This window comes from Oreochromis aureus, linkage group 23 (assembly GCF_013358895.1).
Source record: "Oreochromis aureus strain Israel breed Guangdong linkage group 23, ZZ_aureus, whole genome shotgun sequence".
Classification (NCBI taxonomy): Eukaryota; Metazoa; Chordata; class Actinopteri; order Cichliformes; family Cichlidae; genus Oreochromis; species Oreochromis aureus.
Genome location: NC_052963.1, coordinates 14,394,848 through 14,413,142, shown reverse-complemented (window position 1 = coordinate 14,413,142; position 18,295 = coordinate 14,394,848). Strand labels below are relative to the sequence as shown.

The window sequence follows — 18,295 nt, the reverse complement described above, 5'->3', positions numbered from 1 at the left end:
CTAATGATGAAGGTATTTGTGAACTTACAGTTACCTTTATTATGTCTGATGTTTCTGTTTGCTATCAGATAATCACATTCCCCTTGTGGGATCGTGCTGATGATATGCTGGTTTTGGAATTTCCCAACACGTCCGTTAGCCATGCAGAGCACAATGCCAGAGAGCATCACCAGCAGGAAAATGGGAGTCTTCATTGTATGTTTACTTCATTTTCATTTCTATAGCAAAGAAAATAAACAGAGTGAGTATATGAATCAGTATTTTTTAAATTAATTTATTAACTTATTTATTTTTGTTTCCTAAATGTTAAACATGCTTACTTATTAAAGCAAAGTTCCAATACATATTTAAAACTACAAATTAGATGATGCTAATGCTCCAAACAATAACTAGCAAAGATGTCTCACCTTGTCTTCTTTTTTTCAGTTAGCCAAAGAGTGATTGGTTGCCTTGAACACCCACAGTTGTTGGCAGGAGTTGGCTGAATGAGGAAGATCTTCAATGTAGGAAACTCTCTGAAAAGTCAGATTGTTTGCAGTGAGTTCATATAGTTGCCAGAGGAAAAGTCAGCACCTTCATATCTGACCAGTTTGAATGAATTCTGTCTAAACAGAAATCAGTTAAAGCTTGCACTATGTGAGCTATGCAAGTAAATATGTAAAAATATCCATATTATAAGAGATCACAAAATCAAGATCAAGTCATGTAATGCTGTCCGTATTTGGAAGTCTTCGGTATATACGGATATATTGATATCCTTATAACTGTAGTTATTTTAGATTTTCTTATGTGACATTTCTGCATTACACTTTCCTTCAGTCATCTTGACAGATATGACAGATATGCAATCTTCAAAAATTTCACAAAAGCTTTTTTCCCCACATTGTTTCTCTCTTGGTTTTATTTGAGGATTCTCCTGCGTTGAAACTCAACTGGAAAACTAAAAGAGGGAAAACAGAAACGCACTTTGGATTAAGAATTTAGTGCAGCTAAAGCTATAATATTGCAGTGAATATCAAATATGTCCAAAAGGTTAAAGTGGCATTCAGCAGGTAGGTAAGTGTAAGTGAAAGTGGTGCAACGAGGGCAAAAGAATTACTCCGTCACAATAATTTGTTTTGTAATTTAATCCATCCATTTTCTTTCGCTTATCCATGACTGGGTCGCAGGGGCAGCAGGCTAAGCAGAGAATGCCAGACCTCCTTCTCCATCACTACCGAGTGAAAGAGAGGTCACTGCCCAAGGCTCGTTACTATTGGTGAGGGTAAGGACATAGATCACCACGACGGACCGGTACAGTGTCTCCAGTCCACGTCTGCACCCGCAGCACCAATCAGTCTGTCGATCTCCCGTTCCCTTCTCTCATCACTCGTGAACAAGACTCAGAGATTTGTAATTTAACAAAAGTAGTTATTTGTTTATCAGAACGTGTCTTCCATGTCACACCTTATTCTTTCTTTCCTGCCTTGAATGGAAACTCACTTTGTGAAGCTGTTTGGGAGATTGTTAAACTTCATTTATATAGAGTGGCCTTATCATTTAGCCAGCTCTTTGAAACAAAGCAGGTTCAGGCCTGTTGCTGTAATTTTACAAAGTGCTGAGGTTTAGGATCAATATCCAACTGTCATTTTAAACTGGACTGATTCATATAATACATGTTAAAAAAAAACCTTTGAAAGCATCAGTGTAAAAAGTTTTGGAATAGAAACTAATGAAGTTTTGATATTTTAATAGGTTAAAAATAAAATCAAAATCTGTAATAAATAGTCTGGAATTTTTTTCCTTCTTCACAGTTTGAACTGTATTTATTATTTTACTGTGCTGCACTTTTCACTTCACAACAGTTTCTTATATGATCTTATACTGTTCTACTAAAAGGAGATTCAGATTTGTCACTGTTGACTTTCTGTGCTTAAAACCTTGTACACAGTGAGCTCTAAATGGTCTGAAACTCTAAAACTTGAGTCTAAAAGGAAGCATGTTTATTTTGAAAGCCTCGCAGATGCACATTTGGAGGATTCTTTTAGTGCTGACTTTATTTAACAGCTACTTTTCACACTTATTGTGTGTGTACTGTCCTTACTGCTGTGAGATTATGTGTCTATGTGCTAAGTTTAAATCAGCTCATATATTTTGACACTGTGATGTTCTGACAGCTCTAATGATGCAATGTAAAGACTGCAGGTTGTTGGAGAGTGACTGAAAGTGAAGCACCCCTTCAGACCCAATACTGTGTGTGTGTTTTTGTGTTAGCTGTCACAGGAAATATTATCTTCATATAAGTCAAAGCGGTGTTAGCACTAACATTGATTTTATTGTACTAATATTGCCAAACTACTACAATGAGTTTATGCACCTGTGACTTATTGCTTTGTGACGGACAAGCACAGTTTTAAAATCTGAGGCTAGATCTTAACAGACACAGTGTCTAAGAAATATACAATTTTCTTTCTTGTTATTATATGTTATATATAAAATATATATAACTTGTTACATATAATGACAAGATTTTGTTTTGTATGTGCCATTATGATGGATTCATCCTCAGGTATCAGAATGCTCATATCTGAAAGTAAACTCTGATATAAATCCCTGACAAGGATTATCACTAAATAAAAGATCACCCCAAAATGATCAAATATATAAAGACACTCTCCAGAAGAAGAAGTTAAAAGGATTTTACTTATTGTACAACCAATATCTTCACAGGAATTACAAATTCTGCAGACATATTATTGGCTCACTGAATAACTCTCACACAGACGTGTCTGCTGCTTATCTTTGTTCAAACATGATGTTTCGTCTTCTCTTGAAATCACATTAGTCATCTTTCTGGCATCAGTTTGACCACTGAAGAACATACATGATTTATCTAACATGAAAAAGCCTGTATTATGCCTGTGTCACTGTACCACGAAGACAGTGACTGCAACTCTGTGCTTGCAAAATAGAAGAAATAAGACAACCAGCAAATACATAAAAGTTGGTAAAAGTGATCCCAGTTTAGTTTCTTGTCTACTAGGTTCTCTTTGTGTCTTTGTCATCTATGTGTACCTCACTCCCTCTCTGTGTGTTTGTCATATCTCCTTTTTCTGTTTACATGTTCCCCCCCTTGTGTTTCATTCCATGTCCCCTCTGTCTGTCGTGTGCATTCATGTATGTTCTCCAGTCCGTCTTGCTTCTCTCTCTTCTCTCTTTCCCTCTGTCTCTCGCTCCTTGTCTCTCTCTTCCTCCTCCATGTCTATTGCGCTCTCTCTCTCCCTCCGTGTCTCGTATCCTGTAACTGTTTCCATGTTTCCATGTTTGTGTCTCCTCCCATTGTTTCCCCAGTCTGTCTACTTCCCATATTCCCAGGACACCGCTGGACAACAAGTGGGTGTTCCAAGACTGACCAGACAGCCAGAGTTGGTAAAAGAACAGACATTCTCTACTTAAGTAGAAGTACAAATACTACTGTTAAAAAGTACTCCAGTGAAAGTTAAAGTACTGATTCAACTTTATTACTCAAGTAAACGCAAAAATGTACAGACTCTAAAATGTACTCCAAGCAAGAAAGTATTAAGTATCTCTTTGGTGGAAGTTTCTATGTTTGTGCAAAGCTAACTGAAACTTCTTGATGCATGCTCAATCATCCAGGTAAGTAAATCCCCAAAAGTTGATTCTGTTCGTCTGGACGTAGCGTTTTCAGTGGGAGAAACGTTTCGTCGCTCATCCAAGTGAGTGACGAAAGATTGAACCTGCAGTCAGCTGAGACTGAAGAAGTCACTTGGATCAGTGACTCAATGTTTCTCCCACTGAAAACGATACGTCCAGATGAACAGAATGAACTTTTGGGGACTAACTCAAACTTGTACGATAGTAACATAATGGTAAAATAATGTCAGTAGATGGGACCACAAACTGTAGTTTAACTTTTTTTAAAAAAAATTCCAACTATCCTCAGCTTGAATCAGACCAAAAAGAAGGAAAATAAAGAAAAAAACATCTATTTTCTATTGCCTTCATTGTAGAGGGTGACTTTGCCTCTAAACAGGACAATGTGTACAGTCAGGGGTTAAAGTCGGATTCAGCAGGTGTGGGAACCCTAACATTACAGAACATTTTAAAATATGAAAACAAATAATTTCACATGTATGGACTCATTATCCAATTTAAAAACATGAGGACTTACATGTAAGATTTAAATTTCTAGCTGGATGACAAAGTACCACAACTGCAACTTATGGACACCTGGAGTCGTTCTGTTGTTGTGGCAAAAACTAAAACAAAACAAAACTGTGACAAGAATAAGGACCCACACACACAGCGTTGCACGTTGCTATGCGTTTTATTGATTATAAGCTTTGCCACACTCTGTTTCCAGCTGCCACACTGCTCTCCCCTCTGGTCCCAGCAACATCCTTAAAAGGGGAGACATGATTCGATGATGGAGGACATGAAACTCAGTATAGCGCCACTTCGACAGCCCCTGTCAATAACAGAACATTGACCAATCAGCTGAAGGAAGAACAATCTGATATAAATCCGTACTTGCAAGTTGAAACTCAAGAACAAGCTGGGAAACGCAGAGTTTTAAACGTAGTGTTTTGCTTTCTATCTGTAAACAGACCTTAACAAAAAAATGTGTAACTTGTGTTATTTTTTGCAAAAACAAATCTTTTTTACACACAAACAAATTCTCATCTATAGATGCACAAACATAAAACTTTCAGATACTCAGTGTCTTTTACCAACTTTTATGTAATTGCTGGTCGTCTCATTTCTTCTATTTTGCAAGCACAGTGTTACAGTCATTGTCTTCGTGGTACAGTGACACAGGTATAATACAGGCTTTTTCATGTAAGATAAAGCATGTATGTTCTTCAGTGGTCAAACTGAAGCCAAAAACATGACTAATGTGATTTGAAGAGAAGATAAAGCATCATGTTTGAACAAAGGAGCAGGCAAGTCTGCGTGAGAGTTATTTGGGTTCAGTGAGCCAATAATATGTCTGCAGAATTTGCAATTCTTGCGAAGGTAATGGTTGTACAATAAATAAAATCCTTTTAGGTTCTTCTGCTTCTGGAGAGTGTCTTTATATATTTGGTCATTTTGAGGTGATCCCAAGATGTGCACAGATCTGTGTTTATACTTCCGTTTTACTTTTGTATCACCTTTTGCTTGAATTTAATAAAACTTAAGCAGGCCCTTTTGCTGAAAGAAGAAACATATTTTCATCTCTTTCCTTCCTGATATTTCCAGAGTTTATATAATAAAGTTTAGAGCACTGGAACAGAAATATTAACTAATTTAGTGGTAATCCTAGTCGGGGACATGTATCAGAGTTTACTTTCAGATATCAGCATTGTGATACCTGAGGATGAATCCATCATAATGGCACATACAAAACAATAACTTCCTGTGTTTTAATTGCTTGAAATCTGATGGTTAGAGACACTTAGTTATTCATTCAATCAGGGCCATTATCGTGTGTGTGTGTGTGTGTGTGTGTGTGTGTGTGAGGTAGCACTGACCATCAGAAATCTTGAACTTCTCTGCTCATGTTCTACATAACTGATTCAAGCTGAATACATGTATTAGAATTAAAGCTTAGACAAAAAAATACAATTTTTATTCCCATCTACTGACATTATTTTATTATGTTAATATAGCACAAGGTTCAGTTTGCTTAGCATAAAATCAGTAATGTCCTCCAAAGAGCTTCATTTTACTTTCTTACTTTCTTTCTTGAATTTATTTCAGAGCCTGTGCTTTTTAAATTTTTCTCAAGTAAAGAAGTTGAATCAGTACTTCAGCCTTTACTGGAGTATTTTTTTAACACTAATATCTCTACTTATACTTAAGTACAGAACGTCTGTACCTTTGCCACCTCTGGCAGACAGATGACAGACGATGAAGACATAAATGGAAGAATCAAGTAACTTTTGTGTCATTTAACATTACATGTCTGTTACTTACTGTATTTTTCGGACCATAAGATGCTCGGGATTATAAAGCACACTGATAATTTTTTGAGAAAATTAAAGGATTTTAAGTGCACCTTATAGTCCAAAAAATATGGTATTATAGTAGAACTTTATGGAGGCAAACCTGAGCACAGCATTTATTTGGATACAAAAAGAGATCTATAATATTCACACTGTAAAGCTAATATTCAATAGTAGTTGTTTTGTGAATAATTGATTGTGCCTTAAACAATATTTTGATGTGAAGACAAATATCCAACAAAGGCAGTACCATTTTTTAATTGTTGATGATGGACTAAAGGAGAAAATTGCATTGATATGATTTTATTATGTTAATTTATTATTTTTTCATAATGTTATAAATTCAAGCAATATGTGTGCTACCATGTGCCAACTCAAACAAATACTTTAGTATATAATGCAATACATTAAAGTCCTGGTTTCTCTTTACATGCACACTTAAAAATCAAGTTGGATTGAGTTTAAAAAAGCGCCAGCATTGAAATATTTCCTTTAATTCATCATGTTTCATTAAATAAAATTATCTTCTGCACCACAAATATTCAGCTTCCATTCACATTACTGACAAATGAAGTGTGGAGTTTTGAGCTCAGAGATCAAATAAAATAAAATAAAATACAAAGACGGCTATTATGTACCAGCTCAGGTAGGGTCAAGGAAAACGATGTGCAACCAAATGTTATTTTAGTAACTTTTTTTTATTGCTCAAACACAAGAAACATGTTTTGAAAAACAAAATTGCTGGTCAGCGCACAGCCCTGGAGTGCTGCTAAAAACAAAGAAAGAAATTAAAAAGTGTCTAACCTGTGTTCAGTTTGTTTACTAAGCTCCAAAAGAAATGACACAATCAAAGCTAAAAAGACAAAAAAAAGCGACAGTCTTCCCCCTGCTGTGACTGACAGAGAAACAGCCCGTGTGTGTTCAGTGAAATGTGTGTGATTATGAGACTAGTCATTGACATCCCCCAGACTGTAAAAGTATCACAGAAACACAGTTACCTTTGGCACTGCACAGGCGGCTCTAATGATGACAGAATCACTGAACAGGTGGAGCGTGTGGGAGCATGTTACTGTTACGACATGTTAAAGCCTTGGACCACAAACTCAAAGCAACATGAGCTTCAGGAATCGTTCGATGTTCTGTGATTACTTTGCAGTTTTAGAGAGATTCAAATTCATTGTGTGTTTAGCTACAGGTTAACAGTCTTTAGAGCAATTTTTTGTTTCCACCAAAGAGAAAAAAAATATTAGGGGATTTCCTGAACATATATACTTAATCTAGTTGTTAGCCGTCTAAGACCAGAATGTCTCTTGCAAAGTGTACAGGTAATTTATCTTCACAAGCAACTGCAACATATCTGTTAGTGAGGCGGTTTCCATCATACTGACATCTGGGTTTTCTGGTTCCCTCATTCTTTAGTACACATTTAACAACTGTGAACTTCTTGTGACTTTTTGTCATTTGAAGTTTTTCATCAAATTTTCCCTCAACACAAATGTTTTTGACCTCAGTTGGATTATCAAGGATGAACGTGTTGGTATCTTTACAGCTGCTGTCAAGATTGTAGATCTGTTTACTTTTCATAACCTTATCACAATCCTTTGCCTTCATGCTGGCGTCTATGTGCTGTCTTCTAAACTTGCCCACGAGCAGCAAACAGATAAAGAGGATCCTCATTATTACCTGGTGAAGAAAAAACAGAAACAATATTCTGATTCAAAATTTTATCCAGAAAAAGCACAAAATATTGCAACAAATATGAAATATATTTGAGTGCTCTGGGTTGTGTTGCTTAGTAACTTAAAACTGTTGATCTATTATTTCTACACCCATACTGGCTATTTGTCAACAATTCATGTTTATCCACAAAGCTATCAAATCTTTTTATTAATAGTTTTTCCAGTATCTTAGAAAACTGGGAAAGAACCAACACTGGTCTATAGATTGTAAAATAATGCTTTTCACCTGATTTGTAAATGGGAATAACTTTCACAACTTTCATTTTTTGTGGAAAACCCCTTCCTGGAAAGACAAATTAAAAATATATTGTAGCGGTTTTACAATACCATCAATTACTCTCTTTACTGTTACCATATCAATATCATGACAGTCAGTACTCATTTTAGATTTGACAGCATTTCTAGTAGATAATGGCAGATGGCTTGAGCATGAATTTAGGCTGCAGTTTGGTGAAGGCCTCAGAGGGGACTGTCTGTGACTCCTGAGCTGTGCACGAGGGGTCGACCACCCACTGGATGGCCGGGCACTCGTTTTCATGACCTCACACTTCGACAGTTTCTGGCTGATGTGCTCAGGTAACCTGTAGCGCCATGAAACCACTGTCACGCCAGGGCAAATAGAAAATGATGCTTTATGAGACTGATGGGGTCGGGCAGCAGGGAAAACACATCTGCAAAATGGTTTGTTACCTAAGACTACCTAAAATAAATAAAGTCATTACATGCTTGTTAAAAGACAACTTTCATATAGTTTTTAATGTGATTCTTTAATCACAATGACTAGATAAAAAAATGTGGCACTGTCTCTATTTAACATCGACTACCCCAAAATGTTTCCAAGCCTGCAACATTAAATTTCACTGAGAGATTTTTAGATAAAGTTATTAAAGCTGTGGGGTTACTTTTTTAATTAACATGAGACGAGAGGCAGCAGCATGCACACAAATATTGGCTAGCTAGTAACTTCATAAACCCTGGGCTGCTGGGGGTTTTATGAGAGAAGACAAATATGCTCAAATTATACGTTTTCATAATTTATTATCAAATGGTCAGAATTTCAAAGTAGTTTTACATGACACCATGGACCTGAGTCTCTCTGACTCAGAGAAAAAGGCTAGGAGCAAGAAGAAGCAAGAAGATGCAATCACACAACAAACTGTGTAAACACATGAAATGTCCTTAAGTCCTGTTTGAGTGGGACAGGTTAAAATAACAAGAAACTATTTGCATGTTGTAAAATTCAAATTCTGTGATTGAGTTACAAAGATCAAAAGTTAGGAGATATATGAAATTTCAAAGCAGTAAAATCTCATCATGTTAAAAGAAAGAGTTATAGCTAAAAAAAACAAAAAACAAACACCAATTCACCACTCTTGTGATTACTTCTCCCATCTAGGTAGGTTTTCAGTGTTTGGCATATGTCAGTAATATTGTGAGTATCCAGAAGATGCATATAAGTCAGAAAGTTGTGGAGTGTGTTTGTGTGAGCAAAGTCCTGCTGATGGCTTAGATCCAGGTTATGGTAGCACCGGGTCTTGCCGCAGTTCTCTTTGCAAATCCACATATATTTCATACAGTTAAGTGTAAGTCATGTACATGTTGTTTGAGTAAATCCTCTCACTTAGTAAACACCATTTTTGTCATTATTTTTGATTAAACATACATTTATTCTGCTGTAACAATGTTCCCATTATCTTGATGGGAACATTATCTTGCTTCAATAAGTGGTGCAAAAGTTAACAGGAACGGTGCTTTGAGGAGAAACTACTTTGCGGCTCATTCAGAATTTGATTAAAACGAACAATAACTGCTCTTATTTGAATAAAGAAAAAAATAAATACAACATTATGTCTGAACAGCGAGATATAACATGCGCTAAATTAACATTTACTGAGCCAGCCACTTGTTTGCATACAATCTGAGACACTGGAAGCAGCAAAACAGCTTGTAACATGTTGTTTTGTGTGATTCAGGTGGACTGAAAGAGTCTAATATGGGTAATAATATCAATAACTGAAAGACTGCAGTTCAGTTTAGATACATGCAACAAATAAAGAACATGTAACTTTTGAGCATCCAGCAAAGTGATAACTGTCCTCTGCCCACTAAGTAGTGACTCTAAAAACAGATTATATTTCATTTTCAGAGTTATTCTCCCTGACATGTAGGAGTGTAGAGGTTTAAAGTGAAACTCTTACATGCTGTTATATTTGGTAGAGGAAACATCAACCTCGAAAAATCCATGGAAATTCATTCATTATTAAAAACATTTTCAGTTTTTTCATTATTTAATGTTACTGAACTAAATGTGAGACAGCTTCACTTTGAATCTATGTAGAAAAATACAATTTGTAAAATTTTAAGTGACAGAAATTCTCTGAGGCAGAAAGCTGGTTCGTAAGTTTATTTTATCAATTCAGCAGAAAGAAGTCAAGTTGAGTTCAGCAAATCCATGTAAGATAACTGAGTGCAGAAAAAATGCTTTATTGCATTTTCACTATTCATTGTTTTTTTTAAAGCAAGCTGAAGAAAAATCATGATAAGCAATAACATGAGATTGTAGCCAGGATGGCTGTCAACTTCAAAGGAAGCAAAAAGCAACAATTCAAAACAATTTAGCCAATTTGCACTGTACTATCCAAGTCGACTGGCTCTCTATTGTTACACTTTAAAACAACAATCCTGCGATCATAGCGTTGACCTGCATATATACAATTAGGACTTTTACTGCGACCATCATGTCTGCATTCAACAATTTTAAATGGTTCACCTTGTTGTTTTCCATTTCCATTACCACGTGAACAGATGTCATTGACCCGGCCTTCATTGGCCAAAATAAATGTGATTGGATCTTTGCATGGAGTGTTATGATTGATTCCTCTCTCCCTTATCACCGTACTACATTGGTCTGGCTGCATGTTTCCAATGACATGTTCTAGATAGAAGTCCAGGCTTGCACAGAGCTCCACAGCAGAAAGCAGGCCCAGCAGCAAACAGACAAATTGACTCTTCATGATCCTCTGGTGAAGAAAAGGGAAAATAGTGTTCTTATTAAAATGCACAAATAATGTAGTTTCAGAAAGAAGAGACTGATTTCGTTGGGGCGTTTTTTGTGAACAGTTTGATAACTAAATTAAAAGAGCTGGGACAAAACAAGCTAATCAGCTAGTACAGTGATAATCAGTGTAAATGTTAGCATAGTTTTATGTAACATTGAATTTGCTCAACTAAAGGTAGTTTAGTGTCGTTGGTCACCATTACCAAAAATGTATTTGTGAGCTAGTATCTTAAAACCACAGTAGGAAGCTTAAAAAATTGTGATACAGCTTACATAAATGTAAAAATATGACATTAACACATTTTTAAAAGTGCAGTTTATTTCACTATTAATTTATTAATTTTAGTGGTTTCTGCTTGCCTTGTGTGTAATTACACTGATGTACATCCAACTTTGTTAGTTTCCAGTCACCTTTCTCAATCACTATGTGTTAATAGACCTCTGCATCGAATCATATCTGTTATTAATCTCTGTCTCTCTTCCACATCATGTCTTTATCCTGTCTTCCTTCTTTCACCCCAACTGGTCGCAGCAGATGGCCCCGCCCCTCCCTGAGCCTGGTTCTGCCGGAGGTTTCTTCCTGTTAAAAGGGAGTTTTTCCTTCCCACTGTCGCCAAAGTGCTTGCTCATAGGGGGTCATATGATTTTTGGGTTTTTCTCTGTATCAATTATTGTGCGATCTACTGTACAATATAAAGTGCCTTGAGCCGACTTTTGTTGTGATTTGGCGCTATATAATTAAAATTGAATTGAATTGAATTAGTTGGCCTCATTGTTTAATCATTTTAATTATTTCTTAATACAACCACAAATTGCTGTTGAATCTAAATGTCTTATAGTGACACTCATTAGATTTGTGATTTTGTCTTTTCACACACTGATTGCCAGCCTAAAACTAATCATCAACTCATGATGACATGAAATCATCTTAAACGTTAACACCAGAGAGCTTTCCTCTCATATAGTTTGGCTTGGTCTGTAATAACAATGATGTACTGCACATCTAAAAGGAATAAAACTGAACTCAAGAAACTCATCACCTTTCCTGCACTAAAAGACATCCAGCACAGCATTCTTGCTAAATGTATCTGTTAAAAGAGTAATTTATGAAACCAAATCAGGACACTTACCTTATTTTTATTTCACTGATGAGTGGTTGGTTGGTTGGTTGGTTGGTTGGTTAACCTGGAGCGGTTCAGGCACAAGTCGGTCGTCTGGAACAGCAGGTGAAATGCTCTGAAGCTGGTGAAAGATTACAATAAATCAATTACATGATTGAATAGGCAACATCTGATGGTTTGAATGAAAACTGAAGATTATCAAACACACAGACTGGTCTCTGACTGTACATCCATGTAGCTTATGCAGGATCTGTGTGCTCACAGAACCCAGATAATGTCAGCATGTTTTTAAGCCCATGTCTGGATTGTAAAAGTAGATAAAGTGAGGCAGGAGCGAGGGTTGTTATACTTCCTTGGAGGTGTAGAACATGAGCCTGTTGAGTATTAAATATTTTTATTGTACATACTTTTGTTATACAAACAAAACATTCTTACCAAATGAGGAGCAAAGACTCGAGATGAGCAGAGTGTAGCTGAGACACGCTGTTACGTTCAAGTCAGTCAAACTGGAACAAAGAACACTTGGTTCTTGCCACTTTGATTTTTATACATTTCAGCAGCACCGCCTTATATAATCATTTAAATCATCACCTGCATCACCAGTGCACCAGTTCTAAGAAAATGTACCACTTCTCTGTTTGTGTTTCAGAAACTTAATGCCACATGACCACAGCATCACGTAAAAGTTTTCTTGCATATTTGCAGGCCAAACAATCAGGTTGAACAATCAGGCTTGAAGCCTCCATTTCTACCTGTTCGTGTTTCTAAAGTAGAATCACTGTGGTGATCGCTTTAAAGGCTGGCTTTCATTTTCGCTTTGTGTTCATACCTAAATACTAAGAGAAAGTTCATACGTGTGTCCTCATTAGGATCGGGATTTGTGTTGGTGTGTGGGACTGTTTCCTATGGTTTATACTGTTAACTGGTTATTATGTGACAATGTGTTTTAGCTATTTTAGTGAGTAACACAAAAGTAATGTAATCAGTTGAAGTAATGAGTAAATAATGCAGTACAATACTTAAAAGAACAGTGTTCTTTGTAATATGTGTAATGCATTACTTTTTTGACTAACAACCCCAGCACTAATTTCTACAAGAAGGGGCGATGCCTCCAACATGCACAAACATTTGACCCAGCGGCATATCGAAGGCACTGCATGAATGTAATGCCTTCGATATGCTGCTTAGAGATTGTGGAAGAGCTCAAAGTGGAGCCAATAAGAACCCAATAAGAATCAATAAGAGAATTGTATTGATAAGTGATACTGAGAATACAATCCCTACCTACTTGTGTGTCACCCTACTTGCTCATAGGGGTTCATATAATTGTTGGGGTCTTCTGTTGGTCCTTGTATTATTGTAGGGTTTTATCTTACAATATAAAGCACTTTTGTGATTTGGTGCTATAAAAATAAAGTTTAATTAAAAATAATATTTTTTCCACTGTGCTTGGACTCAGCTGGCTTCTCCTTTTGGTAATAACATCTCCATCTCTGGAGAAAACCCTTTCACATGGTATTAAGAAGGCAGAGGTTTAAGGGTATCCCACAGACAGTGTTGGGAAGGTCACTTGTAAAAAGTATTTCACTACAGATTACAGAATACATGCCCCAAAATGTATTTTGTAACATATTCCATTACGTTATTCAATGAGAGTAACGTATTCTGAATGCTTCGGATTACTAAGTATATCATGCTTTTTACAACTACATGAATGTACTATTGCTGTGTGATGTATTACTGAAAGTTACTCGCCATACCAATACCAACTAGATTTTTAAATCTTAATTAAAATGAGTAACAGTAGGGTGGACATTAGGTAAGGCTGCACTTTTTGCAGAAATCTCATATAGAAAACAATTCCGCACGTATATAAAACAGGTCTGCGGCTCCGAACCGTAGTAAAGGGACCTCTGGCTAATACTCCAGGTTCCATGTCGGGCTCGTAGCCGAAAACTAGCTTTACTTTGTTGTCTGGGTCAACTTTGCTAATGAGAGACAGAGAGAGGCGTTGAAAAGCTGAGGCTACATTCTTTAGGGTTAGGCCTGTAACACTTTGCCTATTGCCTTCATATTAAATTATTTTAACATTTTAACAAAAATAGAGAGAGCAAAGCCTAACATATGAAACAGGAAAAGGCTGCCATGTAATCCCTTTATTTCAACAAAGTAACTGTATTCTGAATACCACCTTTTTAAACGGTAACTGTAACAGAATACAGTTACTCATATTTTGTATTTTAAATACGTAACGCTCGTACATGTATTCTGTTACTCCCCAACACTGCTAGCAGACAAGAAACTAAACAGGGATCAATTTTACCATCTTTTATGTATTTGCTGGTTGTCTTATTTCTTCTATTTTGCAAGCACAGTGTTGCAATCATTGTCTTCGTGGTACAATGACACAGGTTTAATACAGGCTTTTTCATGTAAGATAAAGCATGTATGTTCTTCAGTGGTCAAACTGATGCCAGAAAGATGACTAATGTGATTTAAAGAGAAGATGAAACATCATGTTTGAACAGAGATAAGCAGCAGACACGTCTGTGTGAGAGTTATTCGGGTTCAGTAAGAAGGTAATATGTCTGCAGAATTTGTAATTCCTGTGCAGATATTGCTTGTACAATAAATAAAAGCTTTTTAACTTCTTCTTCTGGAGAGTGTCTTTATATATTTGATCGTTTTGGGGCGATCCTTTATTTAGTAGTAACTCTAGTCGGAGATATATATCACAGTTTACTTTGAGGTATGAGCATTGTGATAACTGAGGATGATCTATCATAATGATACATACAAAACAATAAATTACTGTGTTTTAATTGTTTGAAATCTGATGGTTAGAGGAACTTGGTGTGTAAGGTTGCACCAACCATCAGAAATCTGAGTCTTCAGGGGTGTTTTTTGTTCTTCTGTGGAAGAGCTGCAAGCTAAAAGAAACCCATGTTACTATAACCAGACAGTCCAGACGCCTAAGTCACGTTTATACTGGCATGCACAATTAAATCTTTTCAATGATTTGACAGTGTTGCTTTTCAAAGATTAGGATTTCAGAATTAAATTGTTGACCTAAATGTTCCACTGTTTTCTGACAGAATTAGTTTCACAAAAGGTAATGAAGTTCATAATTTCATAAGGTGATTGTGAACTGACATTCAGGCGGACCACCTTTTCACAGAATGCTCTGTCATACCAGGGAGTGAGCTTCTGGAATAGTCTTCCACTGTCAGTGAGGGAAAGTACAAGTCTACCCATCTTTAAGAGTCACTTAAAAGGGCGGCTGAGGGACACACAAACATGTGATCATGTTTAATAATCATGCTTTATATTGGACGGGAAAAACAGTTAGTGTATTACAAAAAGGGAAACAACTGTTAGTGCAATGGGTGAACGCAATATCACGACAGTCAGGGCATATGCAATACTGGGGTTTGTGCAATATAATTGATGTGTTTCCGTTATTGTTATCTATACTGTCCTCTGTGTCCACTCTTCTTGTCATTTGTTTGTTCTAGTATAATGTGATGACTGTTTTTGTCTCTGTTACATGACCTGTAAATAGTGTCTCTGTATGTTTTTACTAACTTGTGTTTAACACCAACCTGCCAGAGGGTCTGCAGATGGAAATTAGCCCAAGGCTATAATCTGGCATATTTACATTTATTAAAATGTTCATTAATATGTATTGCCCCTCTTTCTAAAAAAATAAATAAATAAATAAAAAATAAATATACCCTTAATAATATGTGTATTGCTCATGAAGTAGAAGTGAATGCAGATGTTAATGTTGCTTTGTATCTGTAAAAAACAGACCTATTTTTGTGTCATTTGTTTTTGTTTGTGTCTGTGTCCCCTGAAAACCCATGTTAAAGATGTCCTGAGCGCAAGTGATAGATGTATTAAGCAGTGTCACAAGGAATGTGTTACAAACTGTTACTGTAATCTCATTACATTTTTAGTAATGCAGTTATCTAACTGAATCCTATATTAAATTTGCTAATTACATTACTGTTACAATTATGTTGTTAATTGTTACTTAAGAAAGGATCTTCGGTAATCTGCATGTTAGGCAGACAGACAACACAAAATCAAACCAACAGCACAGACAACATGCTAACATAAAGAGCAAACCAAGAAGAGTGATAATACAGCTGAGTGCATGCTGACTCCAATTAACCAGCCAAACCCTGATCCTAAACAGGTAACAACCAATCAGAATATCTTAATAATCCCTAAGGAAAGACAGTTATGAGCAGTCAGGCTGCAGTCTCTGTGTCTACCTGTACAGGTTTTGACCGTAGAATCACTGTGGCAATCACTTTAAAGTCACTTTGGGCTGGTTTTCATCTTTGCTTTGCGCTGTCAGGTTTGTGTTCATGTGTAAAAAGTAAAAGAAAAATTATTGTGTGTGCTTATTAGGACAGGGAGATTATTTATGGATATTATCAAAGGTTTCTTTTGTGTCCAACTATCTGGCTTTGAACAAAGTGTAAGAGATGGCACCTGTGCTCCTCTGACGGACAACTGGCTGGGAGTGAAGAGAGATAATGGATTCTTACAGGGAAAGTGGCCTGGTAATGCTATGAAATGCAGAACTGGAAAATACAGGATTTGCTGAACTGAACAAAAATGGGTATCCCACAGAAAGCCTGTAACGATTTGGATAGATGCACCTCTGCTTAGATTATATAGATTGGGTGTTGTTGTAACCCAGTTGCTTGGCACATACAAAAAAAGAAGTCAAACAGGTGAGTCTCCAACATGAGCAGGCAAATTTTGCAGGTATCCTATGGCATATATATTATATGGTATATATATGGTCATTAAAGACACCAGCACCCAAATCACTTTCTGAAACAGCAATAGGGCTGTGCGATACGACCAAAATCTCATATCCCGATATAAGACATTTATCGTCCGATAACGATATAAATCACAAAAATTTAACATTTTCTGTAAATTCTGTGAATCTCGGGCAGCTCGACTTGCTTGAAGTGTTTCCAGCTGGGCGTCGTGTACCTGGAGTCTAGTGTTTTAATCAATGCATGAAACGATACATTTTTAGACATAAGTTGTAACGGCCGCCATTTTCTTCGTGAGTATTTATTACACGGCGTGCTGCGGGGAAAAGCCTGTTCTAACGTTTGAGTCTAAGGTTTATTTTTTAGCACCTGGCAGCTCTTTTTTGCTTCTCATCCGTGAATACTCTGCATACTCTTTCACGTGATTCAGTTTATTTTGAAAAGTCTCAACCGGATCTTGAGTAGGGATGGGTATCGTTTAGGTTTTATCCGATACCAGTACCAAACCGGTACTTTTGAAACGGTGCCGGTGCTTAAACGGTGCTCGAACCGGTGCTTAAAGAATGGAGAACACAAAATTGGTCCAAAAACCTCTCATGTTCAGCTGTTTTTTTGTAAAAAGATAACAATGTTAGCCTTTTCTGCAGCTATAGGGCATATATGGTCTCACTCTTGGCTGGAAGCAGTGCTTAATCAATGGAAAAAACACAAACTTTGTCCAAAAACCTCTCATGTTTAACTGTTTTCCACTTTTTCATTGGTCATTTTAGCCTTTTTGGCCAGGGTGAAGGGAGTATCTGCCATCAAACAAGAAGACAGCCGCATGTAACTACAACGGTGTTTGCTAGTTCACCATTAATGTAATAATGTGGTTAGCGTACTCAACGTAAATTACACACGAACAACATGAAGCTACTCACGCAGAGAAGAACAGCTGCTGCTGCCATCATCATCCGTCATCATTTCTGCTACACTAACAGGGCTAGGGGCCAGGACTCTCCTCTTCGGGTTTTTGGGGGATGTTGCTAACTCCGGGTCCGATAACAGGCAACCCACCCGCAGTAGATGTGCACGGTGTGAGGTCTCGCAGCAAGCTATCAAACACGGCGCATTTCTCGGCTTTTAAAAAAACGCTATGTGTCGCCAGGTGTTTCATCGGATTTGAGGAGTTACCTCCTTTGCACAGTATCAGCTTAAAGCACTTGTTGCAGGCTGCTGGGTTTGCATCTTTTGCTGTGAAGTACAGCCAGACTTTTGACCGCTTCGCCTTGGGCATTTTTAATCTGTAGCTCTGCTCTAAAAGAATGTATGTACCTGGGCCCGCCTACTATCCTCGGAAACGTAAAATGATTGGCTAGAGTCTAAAGTGTATCACATCTCAGGAAAAAAAAGCACCGAAATTTGGGCTGCTTTTCGGTCTGGTTACTACCGTTTATGTCAGAACCGGTGCCATCATGGCCCCGGATACCGGTACCCATCCCTAATCTTGAGCTTTATTGTGAAAGGTTTATGTGGAAAATAAACAAGCGGACACGCGATGGTTTTTCCGTCGTTGTTGCTAACGACAACGCATAAAAACAGGCGCTTG

General features: G+C 37.0%; 1 protein-coding gene across 9 annotated transcripts in view; it reads right to left on the bottom strand.

Moving 5' to 3' along the window:
- The window catches only part of LOC120436074 (ribonuclease-like 3), a 169,999-nt gene that overhangs the window by 124,358 nt on the left and 27,346 nt on the right, over positions 1–18,295 (bottom strand). For 3 of the 9 annotated variants that reach the window (XR_005610103.1, XR_005610109.1, XR_005610108.1), the window contains 2 exons: positions 11,915–12,026; positions 10,116–10,746 (listed from right to left, as the gene is read on the bottom strand). The exons of 4 other annotated variants lie outside the window; for them this stretch is intronic. Coding sequence is in view for 1 of the 5 variants with exons in the window: in XM_039606415.1 (XP_039462349.1) it covers positions 7,272–7,670 (399 nt within the window). In the remaining 4 variants the exon portion in view is untranslated. Of the gene's footprint in view, positions 1–6,664; positions 7,671–10,115; positions 10,747–11,914; positions 12,027–12,340; positions 12,469–18,295 lie in introns of those variants that run through there. 2 more of the 9 variants (XR_005610104.1, XM_039606415.1) reach the window with 2 other exon arrangements.